Source organism: Dendrobium catenatum, unplaced genomic scaffold (assembly GCF_001605985.2).
Source record: "Dendrobium catenatum unplaced genomic scaffold, ASM160598v2 fragScaff_scaffold_142, whole genome shotgun sequence".
NCBI classification, from domain to species: Eukaryota; Viridiplantae; Streptophyta; class Magnoliopsida; order Asparagales; family Orchidaceae; genus Dendrobium; species Dendrobium catenatum.
This window is the reverse complement of record NW_021318604.1, coordinates 161483-178504: the sequence shown is the minus strand read 5'-3', so window position 1 is coordinate 178504 and position 17022 is coordinate 161483. Positions and strand designations below refer to the sequence as shown.

General features: G+C 38.0%; 1 protein-coding gene across 1 annotated transcript; it reads left to right on the top strand.

Annotated features, from left to right (window-relative positions):
* Positions 1–313: 313 nt before the first annotated feature.
* LOC110103970 (type II inositol polyphosphate 5-phosphatase 15-like) lies at positions 314–16504 on the top strand. The gene is made up of 11 exons (XM_020832878.2): positions 314–1425; positions 2501–2753; positions 2928–3723; positions 11911–12035; positions 12173–12257; positions 13122–13287; positions 13405–13442; positions 13544–13808; positions 13960–14083; positions 14160–14520; positions 15927–16504. The coding sequence occupies exons 1-11, from the start codon at positions 387–389 to the stop codon at positions 16278–16280; spliced, it is 3606 nt and encodes a 1201-aa protein (XP_020688537.1). The 5' UTR covers positions 314–386; the 3' UTR covers positions 16281–16504.
* Positions 16505–17022: the final 518 nt, after the last annotated feature.

Sequence of the window (17022 nt, the reverse complement as noted above, 5' to 3'; positions counted from 1 at the left end):
GTGTTATAAAAACTAGATAAAGCTATATCTCTTATTCATCATGAGAAGGGCAAGAATTCAATTCTCCCTTAATAATCTAAAGTGCACTCATGATAGAGGCAGCATTATTCAAGCACCTTGCAGTTGTGAATTATTAAGTTCGGTGATCGGACATTCGGACATCTAATTCAGACGCATCATGTCATCTAAATACATTAGGATCCGATGTATTTAGATGATGTGAAGCGTGTGAATTAGTGTCCTGAAGGATTTGCCTTGCAGTTGACACCTGGCTTCCGGTAGATACCGACCCAGACCAAACTTCTTTCGGTCCATAATTTCTGTTGACAATACGGGCCAAAAGCAAAGCGGAGAACGGTCGGTGCGAGGAGCGTGGGAGCTCGAGAATGGATGACAGAAAGGAAGAAGACGACGGCGAAACCGGTTATCGAGATATCTACGTATCCGAAGGCTTAGGCGTTTCCCGACGCCGGCGAAATGTGCAGTTCTGTAGCCAGTCTCCGGATCGCCACGCCGTCCCAGTGGACGCCACCTCGAAGGGAAGAAGCATTCGGGAGTACGGGGAAGACCAAGTATCCGATACCTTCTGTGAAAATCTTGCTTCCGGCGGTACCTACGCTTTCAACGAAGGTAGCAACGTTGCCCGATCTTTGTCCTGCCCTCAATATTGCTCCACCCCGTCGCCGCTGTCACATCACAATTACTCCAATTCCGTGGAGGATATTCGATTCCCGTACTCCAACTATGCAATTGGTGGATCTCTTGACAGTGTTATCTCCTTTCCCTTCGATCCACGGCGCGACAGCGACGTTAGTTCCATTTCCGAGAGCGACGGCACAGTAACCCTCGAGCGCGCCATGTCGGAGTTCGGTGGCGCACCGGGGACCCTGCCGGAGTTCATGGGCGTCGGTGGTGGCACTGGGATTTTTCGCGTGCCGATCTGCGCCGCGATGCGCGCCGACCGGCCGCCAGCGCTGGAGCTCCGGCCGCACCCGCCTCGCGATACCCAGGCAGGGTCCTTTCTGCGCACTATTGTCTGCACTAGCTCGCAGCTTTGGGCTGGTCAGGAGTCAGGATTGCGTTTCTGGAAATTTTCCGAGTTTTTCGAGAGTTGGAACGGGAGGATGGCAAAGCGAGGGGATGAGGACAGCGCCCCTTTTTATGAGTCGGACTGCACTTCACCAGTACTTTGCTTGGTGGCAGATGAGGCGAGTGGGTTCGTGTGGAGCGGGCACAAGGACGGAAGGATAAGATCATGGAAAATCCCAAAGCCGGAGTCGGAGAGTTCTTGGAAGGAGGAGGATGTGGAAATTGGATCGAAAACCATTGGTGCTGGGATTGGTGAGCCTGGTTCTCTGTTCAGAGAAGGTCTCTCATGGCAGGCCCATCGCACTCCTGTGCTATCCATGATCATCACTTCATATGGTAATCCACGTTTGAAGGTTTCATCTTTATCTTCCCCTTCATCTTTCTGGACTTTTCGTGCTTAATGCAAATGCTGCATCAGCGTATGACTAAATTAGTATGTTACAGTTTGATCGTCAAATTATACTTATCCTGAGATATGGGTCCTTGATCGTTCCATCTCTAAAAGTGAAATGGATGGTTTCAGTTACAAATTGGTTATATTCTACATAGAGCTGGATCTATGATTGGTATTTTGTGAGTTTGAGAACTGAAAGAAAGAACTAAATAGTTTTACACATTCTCTGAGATCTTGCTCTGATTTGATTATTAGTGTATCATGAACTGAGGATGAGCTTTAAGGTGAAAATTACATGGCCTGTTTGATTTGCTTATGAATACGATTAGTATTTGGCTCACCCTCATTTTCCTGCTAATTACCACCAAGCCCCATTATGTGACATTCAAATCCCCATTATCTGCGTTAGAGTGACTTGAAGCCTTTCAATGCCATGTGGTTGGCTTGGAGGCTCTTTGTAGGAGGGAGTAAAGTGCCAGAAAAATCACTAAGAAAACTTCTGTTTAGGAAGCTTTTAACCTGACAACCAGCCTTAGACCAACTATTTGAGGATGGTGTATAAGTTATTATTCTTTTCCTACTAATCTATTCTAACTATTTACTATTATGATGAAAACATGATTTTGTTTTTAATTGACGCCATTTTACTTAGTCCTTAGCTTTAATATAAATATACATTCAAAATAAATCCAACTTAGTAACTGCTAGCATCTGCATGCTTTTATTTATTTTTAGGATATGTTTAGCCATATTTTTTCAGTACTGCTAATATCTTTGACAAAATAGAAATATCATTTTTCATACCTTTGTTCTGCTTATTTTTCCTTACGCTGTGTCTGCTGATCTTCCAAATATGCTATTTTATCCACTCGTTACTGATATCAATCAATATCAATATATTTGTTTAGCATAAGCATTTATGATCATCTTCATATTTTTCTGAGCTTATTTTGATTTGCCGGAATCTGTTATTTTAACTTATAATCTTTTTCTTTTTTCATCATTTGTGTACGCCAGGTGATTTATGGACAGGTTCTGAGGGCGGGGTTTTGAAAGTCTGGCCATGGGAATCCATTGAGAAGTCGCTTTCTCTGACTGTAGAAGAAAGACACATGGCTACTTTACTAGTCGAGAGGTCATATATTGATCTTAGGAGCCAGGTCACTGTAAATGGGGTGTGCTCCCTGCCATTTGTAGATATACGATTTCTGTTATCTGACAATTCTAGATCTAAAGTGTGGAGTGCTGGTAGCACAACCTTTGCACTGTGGTAATCCTTCGAATCCCTCTTTTTTTAATAAGTTTTTTTTTTTTTTTTTTTCTTTTTTCTTTCAATTCAAAACAAAGACTGTCATTATACCAGTGACCTGGCTTTCTTCTTAGTTTTTTTTTATTTTTATTTTTTTTAAAACTCATGTGAACTAGATCTCCTGCAATTTTGCAGGGATTCTCGCAAAAAGGAGCTTTTGAAAGTCTTTAACATAGATGGTCAGGTTGAGAATCGGATTGATATAGCATCTCAGGAGATGCATGTGGAGGATGAGACAAAAGCCAAGTTAACAAAGAAGGAAAAATCAGGATCCATGAGTTTTTTCCAACGCTCAAGAAATGCCTTGATGGGTGCAGCTGATGCTGTTCGGAGAGTTGCACAGAAGGGAACATTCACAGAAGATAGTCGAAGAACAGAAGCACTAGCCATAACAATGGATGGAATGATTTGGACTGGATGCACTAATGGTTCACTTTTTCAATGGGATGGAAATGGGAATAGACAATTTGAATTTCAGCATCATTCTTCTGCAATAACGAGCATTTGTGCCTTTGGGACTCAGCTGTGGGTGGGATATGTGGATGGCAACATTCATGTTTTGGATCTTGAAGGATATTTGCTCGGTGGTTGGGTTGCTCATAGTGGTCCTCTTATAGATATGGATATTGGCTCTTCTTATATTTTTACTTTGGCAAACCATGGGGGGATTCGTGGGTGGAGCCTAACATCACCAGGACCAATTGATGACATCTTACGAATGGAGCTGTCCAGTAAAGAACTCACCTACACAAAAACAGAAAAAATTAAAATCTTAGCTGGTACTTGGAATGTTGGACAAGAAAGAGCATCTCACGATTCTCTCATTTCATGGCTTGGCAGTGCAGCAACTGAAGTTGGATTAGTTGTTGTTGGCCTTCAAGAAGTTGAAATGGGTGCCGGCTTTCTTGCAATGGCTGCTGCAAAAGAGACTGTAAGTTATTTATGCTACATCTTTACGCAACATATGCTGCTTTTTCTTTTTTTTTTTTTTAAAATAAAAATAAAAAAAACATATGCTGCTTTTTCTTGTTTTAATGTTTCCAAACACCATTGTTCAAACTCTAGCTGGCATCTAGCGTAGAGGAATGCAAACATAAAATAAAAGCTTACATCGTTTTATGAAACCTCCATTTCGTTCCTGCTAATAGAATTTTTACTAGTAAGATGATGAGGACATCGGAGATCAACGGCTACGATTTTTTTTAGTTATTTATTTATATGTTTTTGTACTAGTTTATTTTATATTGTTGTTTTTCCATTTATACCCTTATGGGTGGTCATGTAGTGTTGTAGCCCGAAGGACATTTTAGTCTTTGTTATTTTTCTTTTCATGAGGCCTATTTATAGGCTAACTTTACTGTATTGAGGGATGATGATGGATAATGAAAAGTTTCATGTTTTTGTTGATCTCTTAGTGAGTTCACGTGATCTCTTAGTGTCATGAGAGGAGAAGCCCGATGAGGGTAATTCGCAATACCCGCCAATCTTTGGAAGAGTCCGAGGTTCGCGGTTCTTACGATCTCTTTGTGAGTTCGTTAGTTATCTCTATCTTTCTCGTATATTCTTGTTCTTCTCTTTTCTCCGCTCTTCATCCACAAAATATTCCCCTAGCTCCATTGCCGCCGCCCCCTTGGAGTCCACCCACCGGCCACCCTCACGGCTCCGGCCGGCCACTTTGCCGGCAACCTCCCCAACCGTCCACTTCTCCCTCCCGCATGCTCCAAATTTGAAATTTGAATTTCGAATTTTGAATTCTTTCCTAATTTGGAAATCCAATTTAGGAAAGTTTATTTGATAAATTCCAATTTCAAATTAAATTAAGTTGGAGTTCTCATAACTTACCTCTACGTCATCACCCACCTTGTTCTTCAAATTTCGAAAATTCAAATTTAAATGAGCTCCATTCAAAATTCAAGTCTTTTCCCTCCCAATTTAATCAAAACTGAAATTAAATGTCAGTTTTTGATTAATCTTCCCCAACCCTTTAATTCCTTCCAAATCCACTACTCCTAAGTAAGGAATTAATTCAAACGCTTCCCCTCCTTGCTGGCCGAAATTCCCCACAGCTGTTGGCTGATTTTTCCTTCCCAAATCCCTTCCAAAACTCACGGAAAACTGCTGCCCAACATCTCAATTTGCTGTTTGGAAATTCCTGCAGCAGCCCACCGACGTCCAGCCATCCCGGGAGCGATAATTGCTGTCCAGATCTCGGGGACAGCCCTTCTTCCTGTCTAGAAGTTTCCCTGAGCTCAATAGGTTGCTATCCTGTTGACCACAGCAAACTATGGTGCTGTCCAACCGTCCAGAACCAGTCCTAGCTGCTGTCCTGAGGAGATCTACTGTCGTCCAGCCGCCCGAAGAGGGGCTTCCCTTGTTGTTGAGTAGTTCCAGAAGTTTGAAGGCTGCTGCCCCTTCATTCCAGCCATCGTCATAGCTTCATAACTCCTTTTTTTTTGGTAAACTCTTCACTCACTCTCTATCTTCTAAGTTAACTCTACTCGTGGTTATAATTTGATTCACAAAGCACATGTTTTATCGCCTCCGCTAAACCTAGTATTTGAATGAGTTGTGAGAGAGGCCCTTTATAATACTAATCTTATTGTTAGCATTGGAATTTCTCGTTGAAACCACTCATGTATGCAAAGTAAGACTTATATGACTATTTAATGATCTCAACCTCTCGCATGTGTTTAGACCTAAGCTATTTTATCACCTTATCATTTTTATTTTGTCGTTTATCATCAAGAGAAAGTTTATAATTATTGTGCTCTAAAATTTAAGCGTGCAAACTTTCTTAATTTAATCATCCATGCTTGTACGTTTCACATCATAAGAATGTTGGAAAGGGGCATCAATTGGATGCAGGGCTGGACGGATGGCAGAATATTGTAGGAAATCAGAGAAGAGTATTGCAGTTTGGAAGAAGGAAGTTTACCTAGGAGAAAAGAACCTGGTGCAGGCGACAATCTATCTAAACTGTCAAGAGCTGCAAAAGGGGGATGGATGCTGTTTGGCCACATACAAAAGATGAATCTGTTTTTGCAGGCTCGGGTAAAGTTTATCATATTGAATGAGTTCCGGGGGCTTGGCAATGCTGGATTTGTTTTAACTTGTGTTTACTTGGTTTGGGTTGAGTTTACATTTTGAGTGAGTTGAGATGTGCTGTGGTGCAGGTTAGGGGGTTGAATGTTGGTTTAAGACAGTTAAATAAGTAAATTTGAAGAGGAAAGGTTGAAGTGGCAGTTGGATGGGTTAAAGGGTGGTGAGTCTTTTGTGGATAGAAGTTTTGGATTTGAATTTTGTAAATTGGGAGTAGATTTGCCTACTAGCTGGACACGATTGCAGCAGGATGTTTTCCGGTGGCTGGATTAGGTGGCTGGAAATGATTTGTAGGAAGCTGGCGATCTGCCTGATTGCTGCAGGTACAGCAAGCAGGCAATGCAGAATTCAGGAAATAGAGCGTCACTTAGAGAACAGGAATCTTGGTGTGTAGTTGCCTCATGAACATCAGCTAACTAATAAAATGAACGCAAAAAAAATTGAGTTCTTCCCTTTTGGCAAGTGCAGACAGCAGAAATTTTGAAACAACGAAGCTACTAGCAAAAAAAAACAGGATATTTGTAGATAATTGGCGAAACAGTTTTATGGAAGGACTTTTCGGGAGTCAATCCGTTCATGCAAAATTAATACAACAGTCAGCAGGAAGAATCAAGAATGGCAGGTAGGGGCTTTTGGATCCCATTGTATGTCAAGGGTCAGTGGTGGGGTAGGGGCTTTTGGATCCCATTTTATGTCAATGGTGGGCAGAATTTTGCAGTAAATTGATAAGGGAGAGGACCGGCTCCGCCAGTCGGTCCAACAAGAGTAGGACCAGCAGAATCGGGCGGAAGCAACAATGGGGTTTCGCCTCCCCCCTATGGGGCCCATTGAACCTATAATTCTGTATGTAAGGAAAAAGATTAAGAGAGGAATTAATATGTGGTTTGAATTCAAATAGGAGAGGGAGATGTGTAAGGAAAGTTTCCTAATTGTTCTTAGATTATTTAGGAAAGCTTCCTAATTGGGTTTATTATATATTAAGAAGGTTTTAATTATTTAGGAAAGCTTCCTAATTAGGTTTACTATATGTTAGGAAGGATTTAATTAGGAGGATTTTTATTAGAAAGCTTCCAAATACGTTTCTTATGTATTATAGCTATTTAAGTGAGAGTTGTCTAGCGTGTATATGTTTTTGTTGGATTTTCTATTGTAGTTTTTCTTGGAGGCTTCCTAGTGGCATCTAGGTTGTTTGGGAGAGCCAATTGTTGACCCATAACTACTGTCGGAGACCTAACTTCCCCCACGATTGAAACCGCCCACAATCGCACAACCGTCCCCTCTCACGAGACAAAAATGAAACCCTCCTCTCATTCGGTTTTCACGCTCACAGAGAAGTTCAAAACAGGAGAAAGGGTTTGCGACTTACCTCTTGCTCCGACTCCAACCCCTATATATATATAATTATAACATATTATAATAATATTTATATTATATTATATTATAAATATCATATTTTCATATGCATATTATTTTAATATTTAGATATTAAAATAATATTATTAAACAAAGAGAGAAAGATGGAGAGAAATAATTTGTAAATAGGTGGGAGAAATTTGAAGGAAGTCCCAGGGTTGATCCGGTCCCCTGAAGCCCTCGGTTGTCGAGGTTATCCGACCGAGGGAGCGCAGACTCTACTCTTCCAATCTCCTCACCGTTGATTCACTCCGGCCGATTCGAGCCAAAGGGCAAGTGCTCTCCCCAACCTCCCCGCGACGGGAGGGGGCGTCGAAAGGCTGCCGGATTTTTGAGGGGACTAAAAATATTTTTAAAATTAAATGAAATTGCTTAAATTAGCAGGTCGTGCACATTAGAAGTCTTGAAGACTTTTTTATGGGATTGATTCGCTCTCCCAAATCTCCTCGCCGTCGATTTGATCCGGCCGAGTCGAGCACTCCCTTACCTCCCGGCATCGGGGAGGGAACACCGGAAGGCTGCCGAAATTTCCTCAAAATTTCGGGACTTAGCCAAATTTTTGGAATGATTGCAAAATGCTCAAATGATCATTCAATTTGAAAATAATTATAATATTAATTAATTGAATCAAAATCCTAAATTAACTAAGAGGATTTAATTCAACACTAAGTCTCTTAATTAATTTAACTAACCAACTTAAACAAAATCCACTTCATAGATCTAACATATTTATGACGTTTAAGGTGAAGGAAGTGATGGTTAATGAGAAGAATAAATCTTTCATCGTATTGTTCTCAACATGGTTGAGATGTTTAATAACACTTTGGAAAGATTATAGTCGATTGAAGTTCACAAATCTACATTATAATTTTTTATATAAATATTATATGATGATAAAATAGAGACTGAATTTGACATGCAATAAATGTAACAAGTTGCAATGCACACGACACGTCGTATAAAGGAAATATGCCATACACACAAAATATTGTGTACGAACAAGATATTAAATGACTACAACAATTGTAAAAGCCTACAAGCCATTGAAGGAGGCCCATTATATGTTCAATGTGCTGTATGGGGATAAATGTGAAAGGATTACAATTCATCTGTAAGAATTAACAAATAACACTACGCCACCAGATCCGCAACATATGTGTAAGTGGACTGAAGGCGTTTGTAGGCCCTTAAATGAAAATTTGGACATTTTTTTAAATAAAATCACTCTCGCAAATGGATTATATTTAAATATTTTAAAATGCCCCTTATATATTAAATATGATCCCTTGAACTAAGTAAATCCCTGCATGTGCTCAGGTCAATGCATTAAAATTACAAACACCAAAGTCCGAGAATGCTGCGCAGGTTCAAATGCTATAACCCGTATGTGCTCCAATAGTCACATTTAAGCCCCAAATCCAACGATTCGAGAATGTTGCGCGGGTCAAATATTCAAGTTTTATCATCCTCCTTAAAAGGATTGGAGTTGACATGACTTGAAGTATAAATACCTACCAAAATCCTACAAAAACAAATGACCTTAATGCCACACCGATGATGGCCGTGTTGATCGAAAATCTCAATCGGAGCGGTCAAATTTCAAATCCAATAAAAGTTTAAATCTCTGAAATGAAATATATCTTCTTAAAACTGAAACTAAAAATCATCCACCTCCCGCAACCGTTTGTCGGGGGTGATAAATTTGGAATTAACCTAAGCTCACAAAGAGCTAATGCATATTGGGTGTATTACTTCGATTCATCCTCAAATAGTCTCTTGCCAATAGGGACGTGGCACGTGCCCTCTGATCGGGTGGTTTTGCCGCAAAACGGCACCATTATATTACGATCAGGCCAAAGCCCGTATGTTCCCTAACGACGTCAAACCCTTGAGTTTTGAATCATAGGTTATATTCAATAGTCATAAAGCCCAATGTCAGCTAAGGTGGATTCAGATATAGCCCCTTAGATAAATATCAACCCAGGTCTACAAGGTATTCTTGGACAAAGCAACCCATGGTTGCCGACAAGGTGCCTTTTGTCAGGTTGGGTCGACTACTTCCTCTGACTAAGTAGACCAGGGAACATGATAGCCCGGGACGATGGAACCATGAGATCTTGATCGAGCTCGTCTTCATTCCCCCCACCACAAGTTTTAAGTTTATGATGATAAACTCTAAATTCCATACTTCAAAATCCAAATCATTAGATCATATTTAAACCATAAAATTGTTGTTATTATACACTGGATTTATGATCCATATAACCTCCTTAACGACTAGCCTTAATCGAAAGTTCTCTCATGTTATCGGGAGGGGTAATTAACTATAGGGGCTTGCACCTATAGGAAATCAGAACTCATATCAAAAAGTCCTCACAAAATGAGGGCAAAATCTCTGGGTAGTGTCTTATCTAAAACCCAATCTGCCTTCTGAAAATTCCCCCGAAACCTAATATCGTTAAAACTCTCTGTCGCCATCTTCATCATATATGCTCAAAAGAATAATAGACGGATGGCACGGAGAGGCCGGAACAACACCATTAAAATGAAATTTTTCGGAGCCTACACCAATCTACCTCTCGAATTGCAGATCACCTATATCTTGTTGTTTCTTCTTGATGTATTAATACAAAATCAGCCACCGCTTTGGTTTTACTGTAGTTTTCATATTTTTTGTTAGTTGTTTTTGTTTCCGACGCGTGTCAAATTTGTATTAGAGCAGTATCCTTGATTGAAATATCAGCTTTCCTCATGATTTCGGCCGTTTATTCCTCTCTGTTTGCTGAATTTTGCTGTTTGCACGTCAAAGATTCACGTCAAAGTTGCTCATTTTTGTTGATAAAGCCTTGATCCGAGTACCGATGGATGGAAGAAGAGTTGAGGTGTTGAAGATTTTTTTTTTTTCTTTTGTTAATAATAGCAGTCTCTGGTGGTTATTTGACTTTGTTGTGGTTTAAATATTTTATCATTATTTCGTGAATATTCAGGTATCCAGATTATGAAGCATGGTAGCAATCTTAAAGTAGATTAGATTTGACTCTAACATGTTACCTTTCACCAGTAGGTCTGGAGCTAATCTTGTTCTAATACATCAGAAATGTCAAGCTTCTATTTTGAAACAACTCTTTAAGATTTTACGTATATTATTTATAATCCTGAAAAGGACTGATGGGTATTTTGGGTGCTTGATTTCATTCCTACTTTCTTGTATGAGAAAATTAGTTTAATTTTTATTTTATTTTTTATGATATACATAAGTACTCATTATCTTGATGTTGATCACATATATTTGATTGCAAGTTTAGTTGATTATTAAGTTTTCAGATGTTAGCTTGCCATAGTCTATTAGTAAACCAGAATTTATTTGTAACATTGGGTTTGCTTATTGTTTCTCTATAAATATTCTTTTGCTTTCTGTTCCGCAAATGTTTCTCATTATCGACCTCAAATGACATGAGCAAGGGCCTTCCTCAATTTATAGCATGACCATCTTGATTGTTGATCAGACATGTGCTCCATGTTTTCTTTTAATGGATAAGGACATTTTGATACTTCGAGGCATATTTAGCACACCTTTTCATCCTTATGGGATTTTCAAAACACTTTTCTATTTATTTGAAGTCTATTTTATTAGGTATAGAATAAATTTAGTTGTTTCTTCGTCTTATCTATATTGATATGCTTGTTTTTAAATTTTTCATTGTTTTGAAGTTGGGAAAATTTCTGCTTGTCATAATCTTATGGAATAAGTACAGCATCTGGATTTACTTGTACACAAGTAATGAAGCTATGCCTGCCATTTATGTTTTTCATACTCCAACTAGAACTTTATTTTCTATTAATGGAAACCCTCTTATAAACTTTGGTTATTTTAGTTTTAGATGCTTATTTTTCTTCCTGAAAACTGTAGTTATCGCAAACTATGTTATAGAATTGCCTCTGCAACTCCATCCAGAATTAACTAATAATTAGTTATTTTGAGATAATTGTTTTTGCAGGAAAAATGTAGTGTTTCTTGGATAAATTCTTACAAGTCTGTTTCCCTACATGTGAAATATAATATGGCTTCTTATTGCGTGACTGTGAAGTTCATTCTTACTAGGAACCAGATGACATTGAAGACTGTAACCTCAAGTGATGACCTCAGCGTATTTAATTTCCTCATTTTTCTCATTTCAGTGTGTCAACATTATGTATTATTTAGTCTATTCAGAACACTCAAAGCGTGCTTGGTTTAATTATGATTAATGACCAATGAGCTGCAGTACTTATCTTTTGTGATAGGAAATGGGCAGTTTCGTAGATTTATTAAAAGCATGTAGATTCCTATGATCTTTGTACAAAACTATGACTTGTTAGTTATAAAATTCATGGGTTCCTGCTAATTTGCAGTCAATTGTAACTTGAAATTCTACGTTTAAGAAAATCATTATTTTATCATTTGAACTTTCAACCCGAACCTTCTTTTTTAGAGTCTTTCCAGAAGAGCTTGCTAATAATAAGATTACCCATGTAGTTTTGTTTAACCATGAAATGCTTAGTTGCTGAGGAAGTATGCGTAAATTTAGTTGTTTTATTGCACTTAACGTCCTTTTACTGGTTATAGGTTGGTCTTGAGGGGAGTAATAATGGGCAGTGGTGGTTGGATACTATTGGTAAGACCTTAGATGAAGGAACATCTTTTGAACGTGTTGGCTCAAGGCAGCTTGCTGGGTTGCTCATTGCTGCATGGTATTTAGTTCTCTCTAAATTTATTATTCTCTACTTCCATGATACTCTTTTGTGAGTGGAGGGTTATCCAATTTTTCTAAATGTTTAATTCTTTTTTATCCTTCTAATTTCTTGCTGTGACTTTCCTGCTCTTTCAGGGTTAGGAAAAGCCTTAGACCAAATGTGGGTGATGTTGATGCTGCAGCTGTAGCATGTGGTTTTGGGAGAACGATTGGAAACAAGGTATCCTTACAAGCTAAATTACTTTCATTTCTTTATCTGTCAATGATACCAGTGTTTAGTAATTATACTTATAAATATCATGTTGTTATGCTTATTAATATTATTTTTGCTGTGAAAAGAATGCATTACAAGGACAGAGGGCCAGAAACTACATGCTAGAAGACATGCTTTCTGAAACCAGTATGTATGAGAAATGCCACTCAATGTAATAAAAGGGTGGTTCATAAAAATTAATTAATTTAAAGGCTTAGGTCAGATTTATAAAAAATAAACAGTGTTGGGCCAACTATGATAAAATGAATTAAAAATGGGGGAGAAACTGAGAAGGATAGAAGCATGAATTTTCTCACCAAAAACAAATTCTGCAGCTACCGTGTACTTGGTATAAGACTAATGATGATGATGATGATGATGATGATGATGGTGGTGGTAAATGATTCTAGCTAGTCAACTCATAGGTATAAATAAGAGCTGGAAAACCATATAATTATACCAGAGTTCGCTGAAATTCAGTCTGAAATTTATTGATTTTAGCCAATGCAATGACTTGAATTTTGAGAGAACAAGAAAACTTTTAAATTTTATAGATTTTATTCAATGGCATAGCTAGGATTTCAAGAGAGTAAGAACACTTGAAAACGTGTAGTTCCTCTTCTTCTCCCCATCTTAGGTTGCATTAACTATCATATGGGAAATCATGTAAGCTCTTTTATAAGTAGTTAATCAGCATTGCTCTACAAATTGGAATTGGTTAACTGTTTTCACAAGTTACATGTTTCGTTATTTTCTTAGCTCTCCACTTTCCTATCTCTGGATTCCTTATTTCTTCTGTACTTGCGTTAATCAATATAACTATGTTTGCAGGGGGCTGTTGGTTTGAGAATGCGGGTCTTTGACAGGGATCTATGCTTTGTCAGCTGTCATTTTGCTGCTCATTTGGAAGCAGTCAGCAAGAGGAATTCTGACTTCATTCATGTTTATCGAAATATGTCCTTCACCCGGCCTTCTGTTGAACAAAATTCTGGACCAGGTTTGCTTTCTTAAGCATTTTAGTACAAGCAATGATTTTTTCATGTTATGCTCTTTACCCGAGTAAATTCACATGTATTAAAGATCTGCATTCACACATATACTTGCTTTGCTGCAGCTGGCGCTACCCCAGTACAAGTACATCGTGGAGGGAATGTATGTTATTACCTTGGATCTTTAGCAAGTCTGTTTTCTCATGATTCCTTTCCCAGTCAATTGCTAAGATAGTATACTTTCATATATTTTTTTCGTCTCAGTCAGTAGGCTCTCAATATGACGAGAAACCTGATTTATCGGAAGCAGATATGGTGATATTTCTGGGTGATTTCAATTATAGGCTATTTGGCGTATCTTATGATGAAGCTAGAGACATGATTTCTCAAAGATGTTTTGATTGGCTAAGGGAAAAAGATCAACTTCGAGCAGAAATGAAAGCAGGCAAAATTTTTCAAGGAATGCGGGAGGCTCAAATCAAATTTCCTCCTACGTACAAATTTGAAAGGCACCAACCTGGTCTCTCGGGTAAGTAGAAACTCAATACAACATCCGATGTGCGGCTTAAATTTGTATGCTCTATATAGCTTAAATGGAAAAATCACTTACGGATAGTGGGTTACTCTACCCTTCATTCTATTTGTTGCATGAACAAATCGTTATGCATGTTGCTTTGCAGCATATGATGCTAGTGAGAAGAAGCGCATTCCTGCATGGTGTGACAGAATTTTATATCGTGATAGTCGTTCTATCTCAGTGGCTGAATGCTCGTTGGAATGCCCTGTTGTCTCTTCAATTTCACTGTAAGCCTGATGTAATCTTTTTTAGTGTAAAACTCCCTTGATATAGCTTACTGATCGGTAAAATTGACCTTCCCAGCTACGAATCATGTATGGATGTAACAGACAGTGACCACAAACCTGTTCGATGCATATTTAGTCTTGAAATTGCACATATAGACCGGATAGTATGGAGGCAAGAATTTGGAAAATTACTTGCATCGCATGAGAAGATAAGGTCTTTGGTTGAGGAATATAGCATTGTTCCAGAAACAATTGTCAGCACAAACAATATCATACTACAAAATCAGGATACTTCCATTCTTCGAATAACTAACAAATGTGACAAGCACGATGCTAGTTATGAAATCATCTGTGAAGGTCAATTTACAATGAATGATGATGGAAGTCCCTCTGAACTTTGTGCTAAAGGTTCCTTTGGCTTTCCTAATTGGCTACAGGTATGTTCTTGTGTGGCATGTTTTTTACTGCAGTGCTGGCAGCTTTACTGCTTTTATTTATTTTATTTCTTAAATTCATGCACTCTTGTTTTTATCATCTGATGCCAACTGAGTTAACGTTCATGATAGTGCCAAAGTGAGTTCTTTTGATAGTCTTGAATATCGTCAAACATCCTTCTAAGAATTTTTCACTAACCTCAGGAAGCAAATAAACTGTAGGATTTTAGGGAAGTCAATTTCACTAGATTCGGTCCAAGTGTTTGTGTAGGGATGGAAGGGTTGGAGTTGTTGTGGCCGGCTAGAACCAAAACTCGGCATTTGTTGATTTTGTTAGCCGATTTGTCATATAAATGGAAGAAAAATAATTCTGTTATCCGATTTGTCAAATATGAATCTGATTGAGATATTGATTCAAATTTTGGGTGAAAACAAGTGACATGATGACGGAGTATTCATTGGAAATTAATTTGCTCTTCTCAACCATCCCCTACCACCCAATAATCATTTCTCAACTATTAACTACTCCATTTAATTGACTAAGAGTTTATTTTTGAAGATTAAAAGGCATGCATGTGGAGTGGTTTTATAGAGAGTTTAAGGATAAAATAATAAGAAAATTTTCTTATTTGTGTGAGTAGTTCTCCAATGTAATGGGTGAGTGAGTCATGTTTAGGAGATTGTCCCTAAATGTTATCAATTAGTAAGTTGCTGTAGTTTCGGGTGAATGAATACCCACTTTATATCTCATGTAATTTTTTTCCATTGAAATAATGAAATCACTTTTCGTATCTATTTCAAATTTCACTTTATTTTCTTATGCTATGCGGGGAACACAATGGTTAAATAATTAGCTTAGTAATAAGCACCAGCAAGGGCAAGACATCATAGGTTTTCCATATGAAATGGCTTATCAGAAGTGGTGGTCTTCAGAATATCCAACTCTTGTATATAGAACTCAGATAACTTTTAATCGTTAAAGTGAAGACTATCCGTTCGTTTGTCCCAAAACGATCCAACACAATCGGTAAATCTCAATTTAGTGTGCCTTTTGACACTACCCTAAAAGATTTCCACAAGGGCGTTAGGATTATCCAAGGAGCTTAAACTTGTTTACTCCTTCCTTTCGACCAAGTATTGTTTTATGTTGCGCATTTCATGCGTCAGTATTCTGGTGAATGAATCACGTTTGGCATAGTAGGAATCTGTTACAATTTCCTCAGTTTTGGATCCGTTACTTGTGAAGATGAAGATAAACTCAACACACTTCAAAAATCTGAAGCCATGCAAAAACTGGCTAGATATTCTGAGTTCTAATGCTCCAATGCAACATGAATTTTCTATATTAGTTATTGGATCAAAGCATGAATCTCTTTTTATTCTTTTTCCCCTTACGTTTTTAATATCAGGTTGAACCTGCTGCCGGAATAATCAAGCCTGGGCAGATTATGGAAGTCACAGTTCATCATGAGGATTTCTATACCCAGGAGGAATTTGTTGATGGATTTCCACATAATTGTTGGTGTGAGGACACCAGGGATAAAGAGGTGGTGCTGCTAGTTAAAGTGACAGGCACCTATTCAACAAAGAGCAAATACCACCGGGTCAATGTGCGTCATTGCCATTCGAACAAGGACTCATTCAGTTATATGAAAGAGAGTTCCAACAGATTACAGTCAAACCAAAATCACCTACAAAGATCTGAATTTGCCAACTTTGGCAGTTCAGATGTGGTGAATTTGTATCACATTCGCAGCCCATGAGACAGTGAGGGAGCAATGCAGTGATTTTTGCAAGAATTGGAAACACATAAGTTTGAGGAATGCATCAAGTATAGAGAGTAGAGCTTTATTTTTACTTGAATTATTCTTTTATGTACATAAGCCACGCAAGCTAATCCAGGTTTCATATTCTGCATGCTTAGAGAAGAGAAACAAGTAGAAAAGATGGGGGTTTTGGAATATTTTTAGCCTTTTCCCTGTTTCTAGTGTTTTTTTTTTTTTTTTTTTTTTTTTTTTTTTTTTTTTTTTTTTTTTTTTTTTGTGGAGGGTTTTTGTTTTTGTTTTTGTTTTGTTCTGTTCTTTTTCTTTTTCCAGTTGTTTGAGACCGTTTGTGATTAGGAGGCAGCTTTTGTTAATTTGGTGTAAAGTGTATTATAGTGTATTATTGTCAGATGTGCTGTGAGATGAAAGATAACTTAACTTGTGAATTTGCGTATCCTTTTCTACTGCTGATTGAGATCACATTGTTTTTGTCCATCTATGAAATATTATGTGGTTATTCATAATGGATGATTAAGGTTTCGTTTGAGACAATTTTCTTACTATTTCTTAAAATAATTTTTTAGTACAAAAATTTTTATGTATAAAAAACTTCTTTAAAAGAATAGCAAGAATGCCCTCCCAAACAAAAACAAAGCCTAAGCCTAACATCGCATTGTTTCATGATCAAATTTTTATTGAACAATGGATGCATTGGTCTGCCTAATCAGTTTAGACCCAGCTA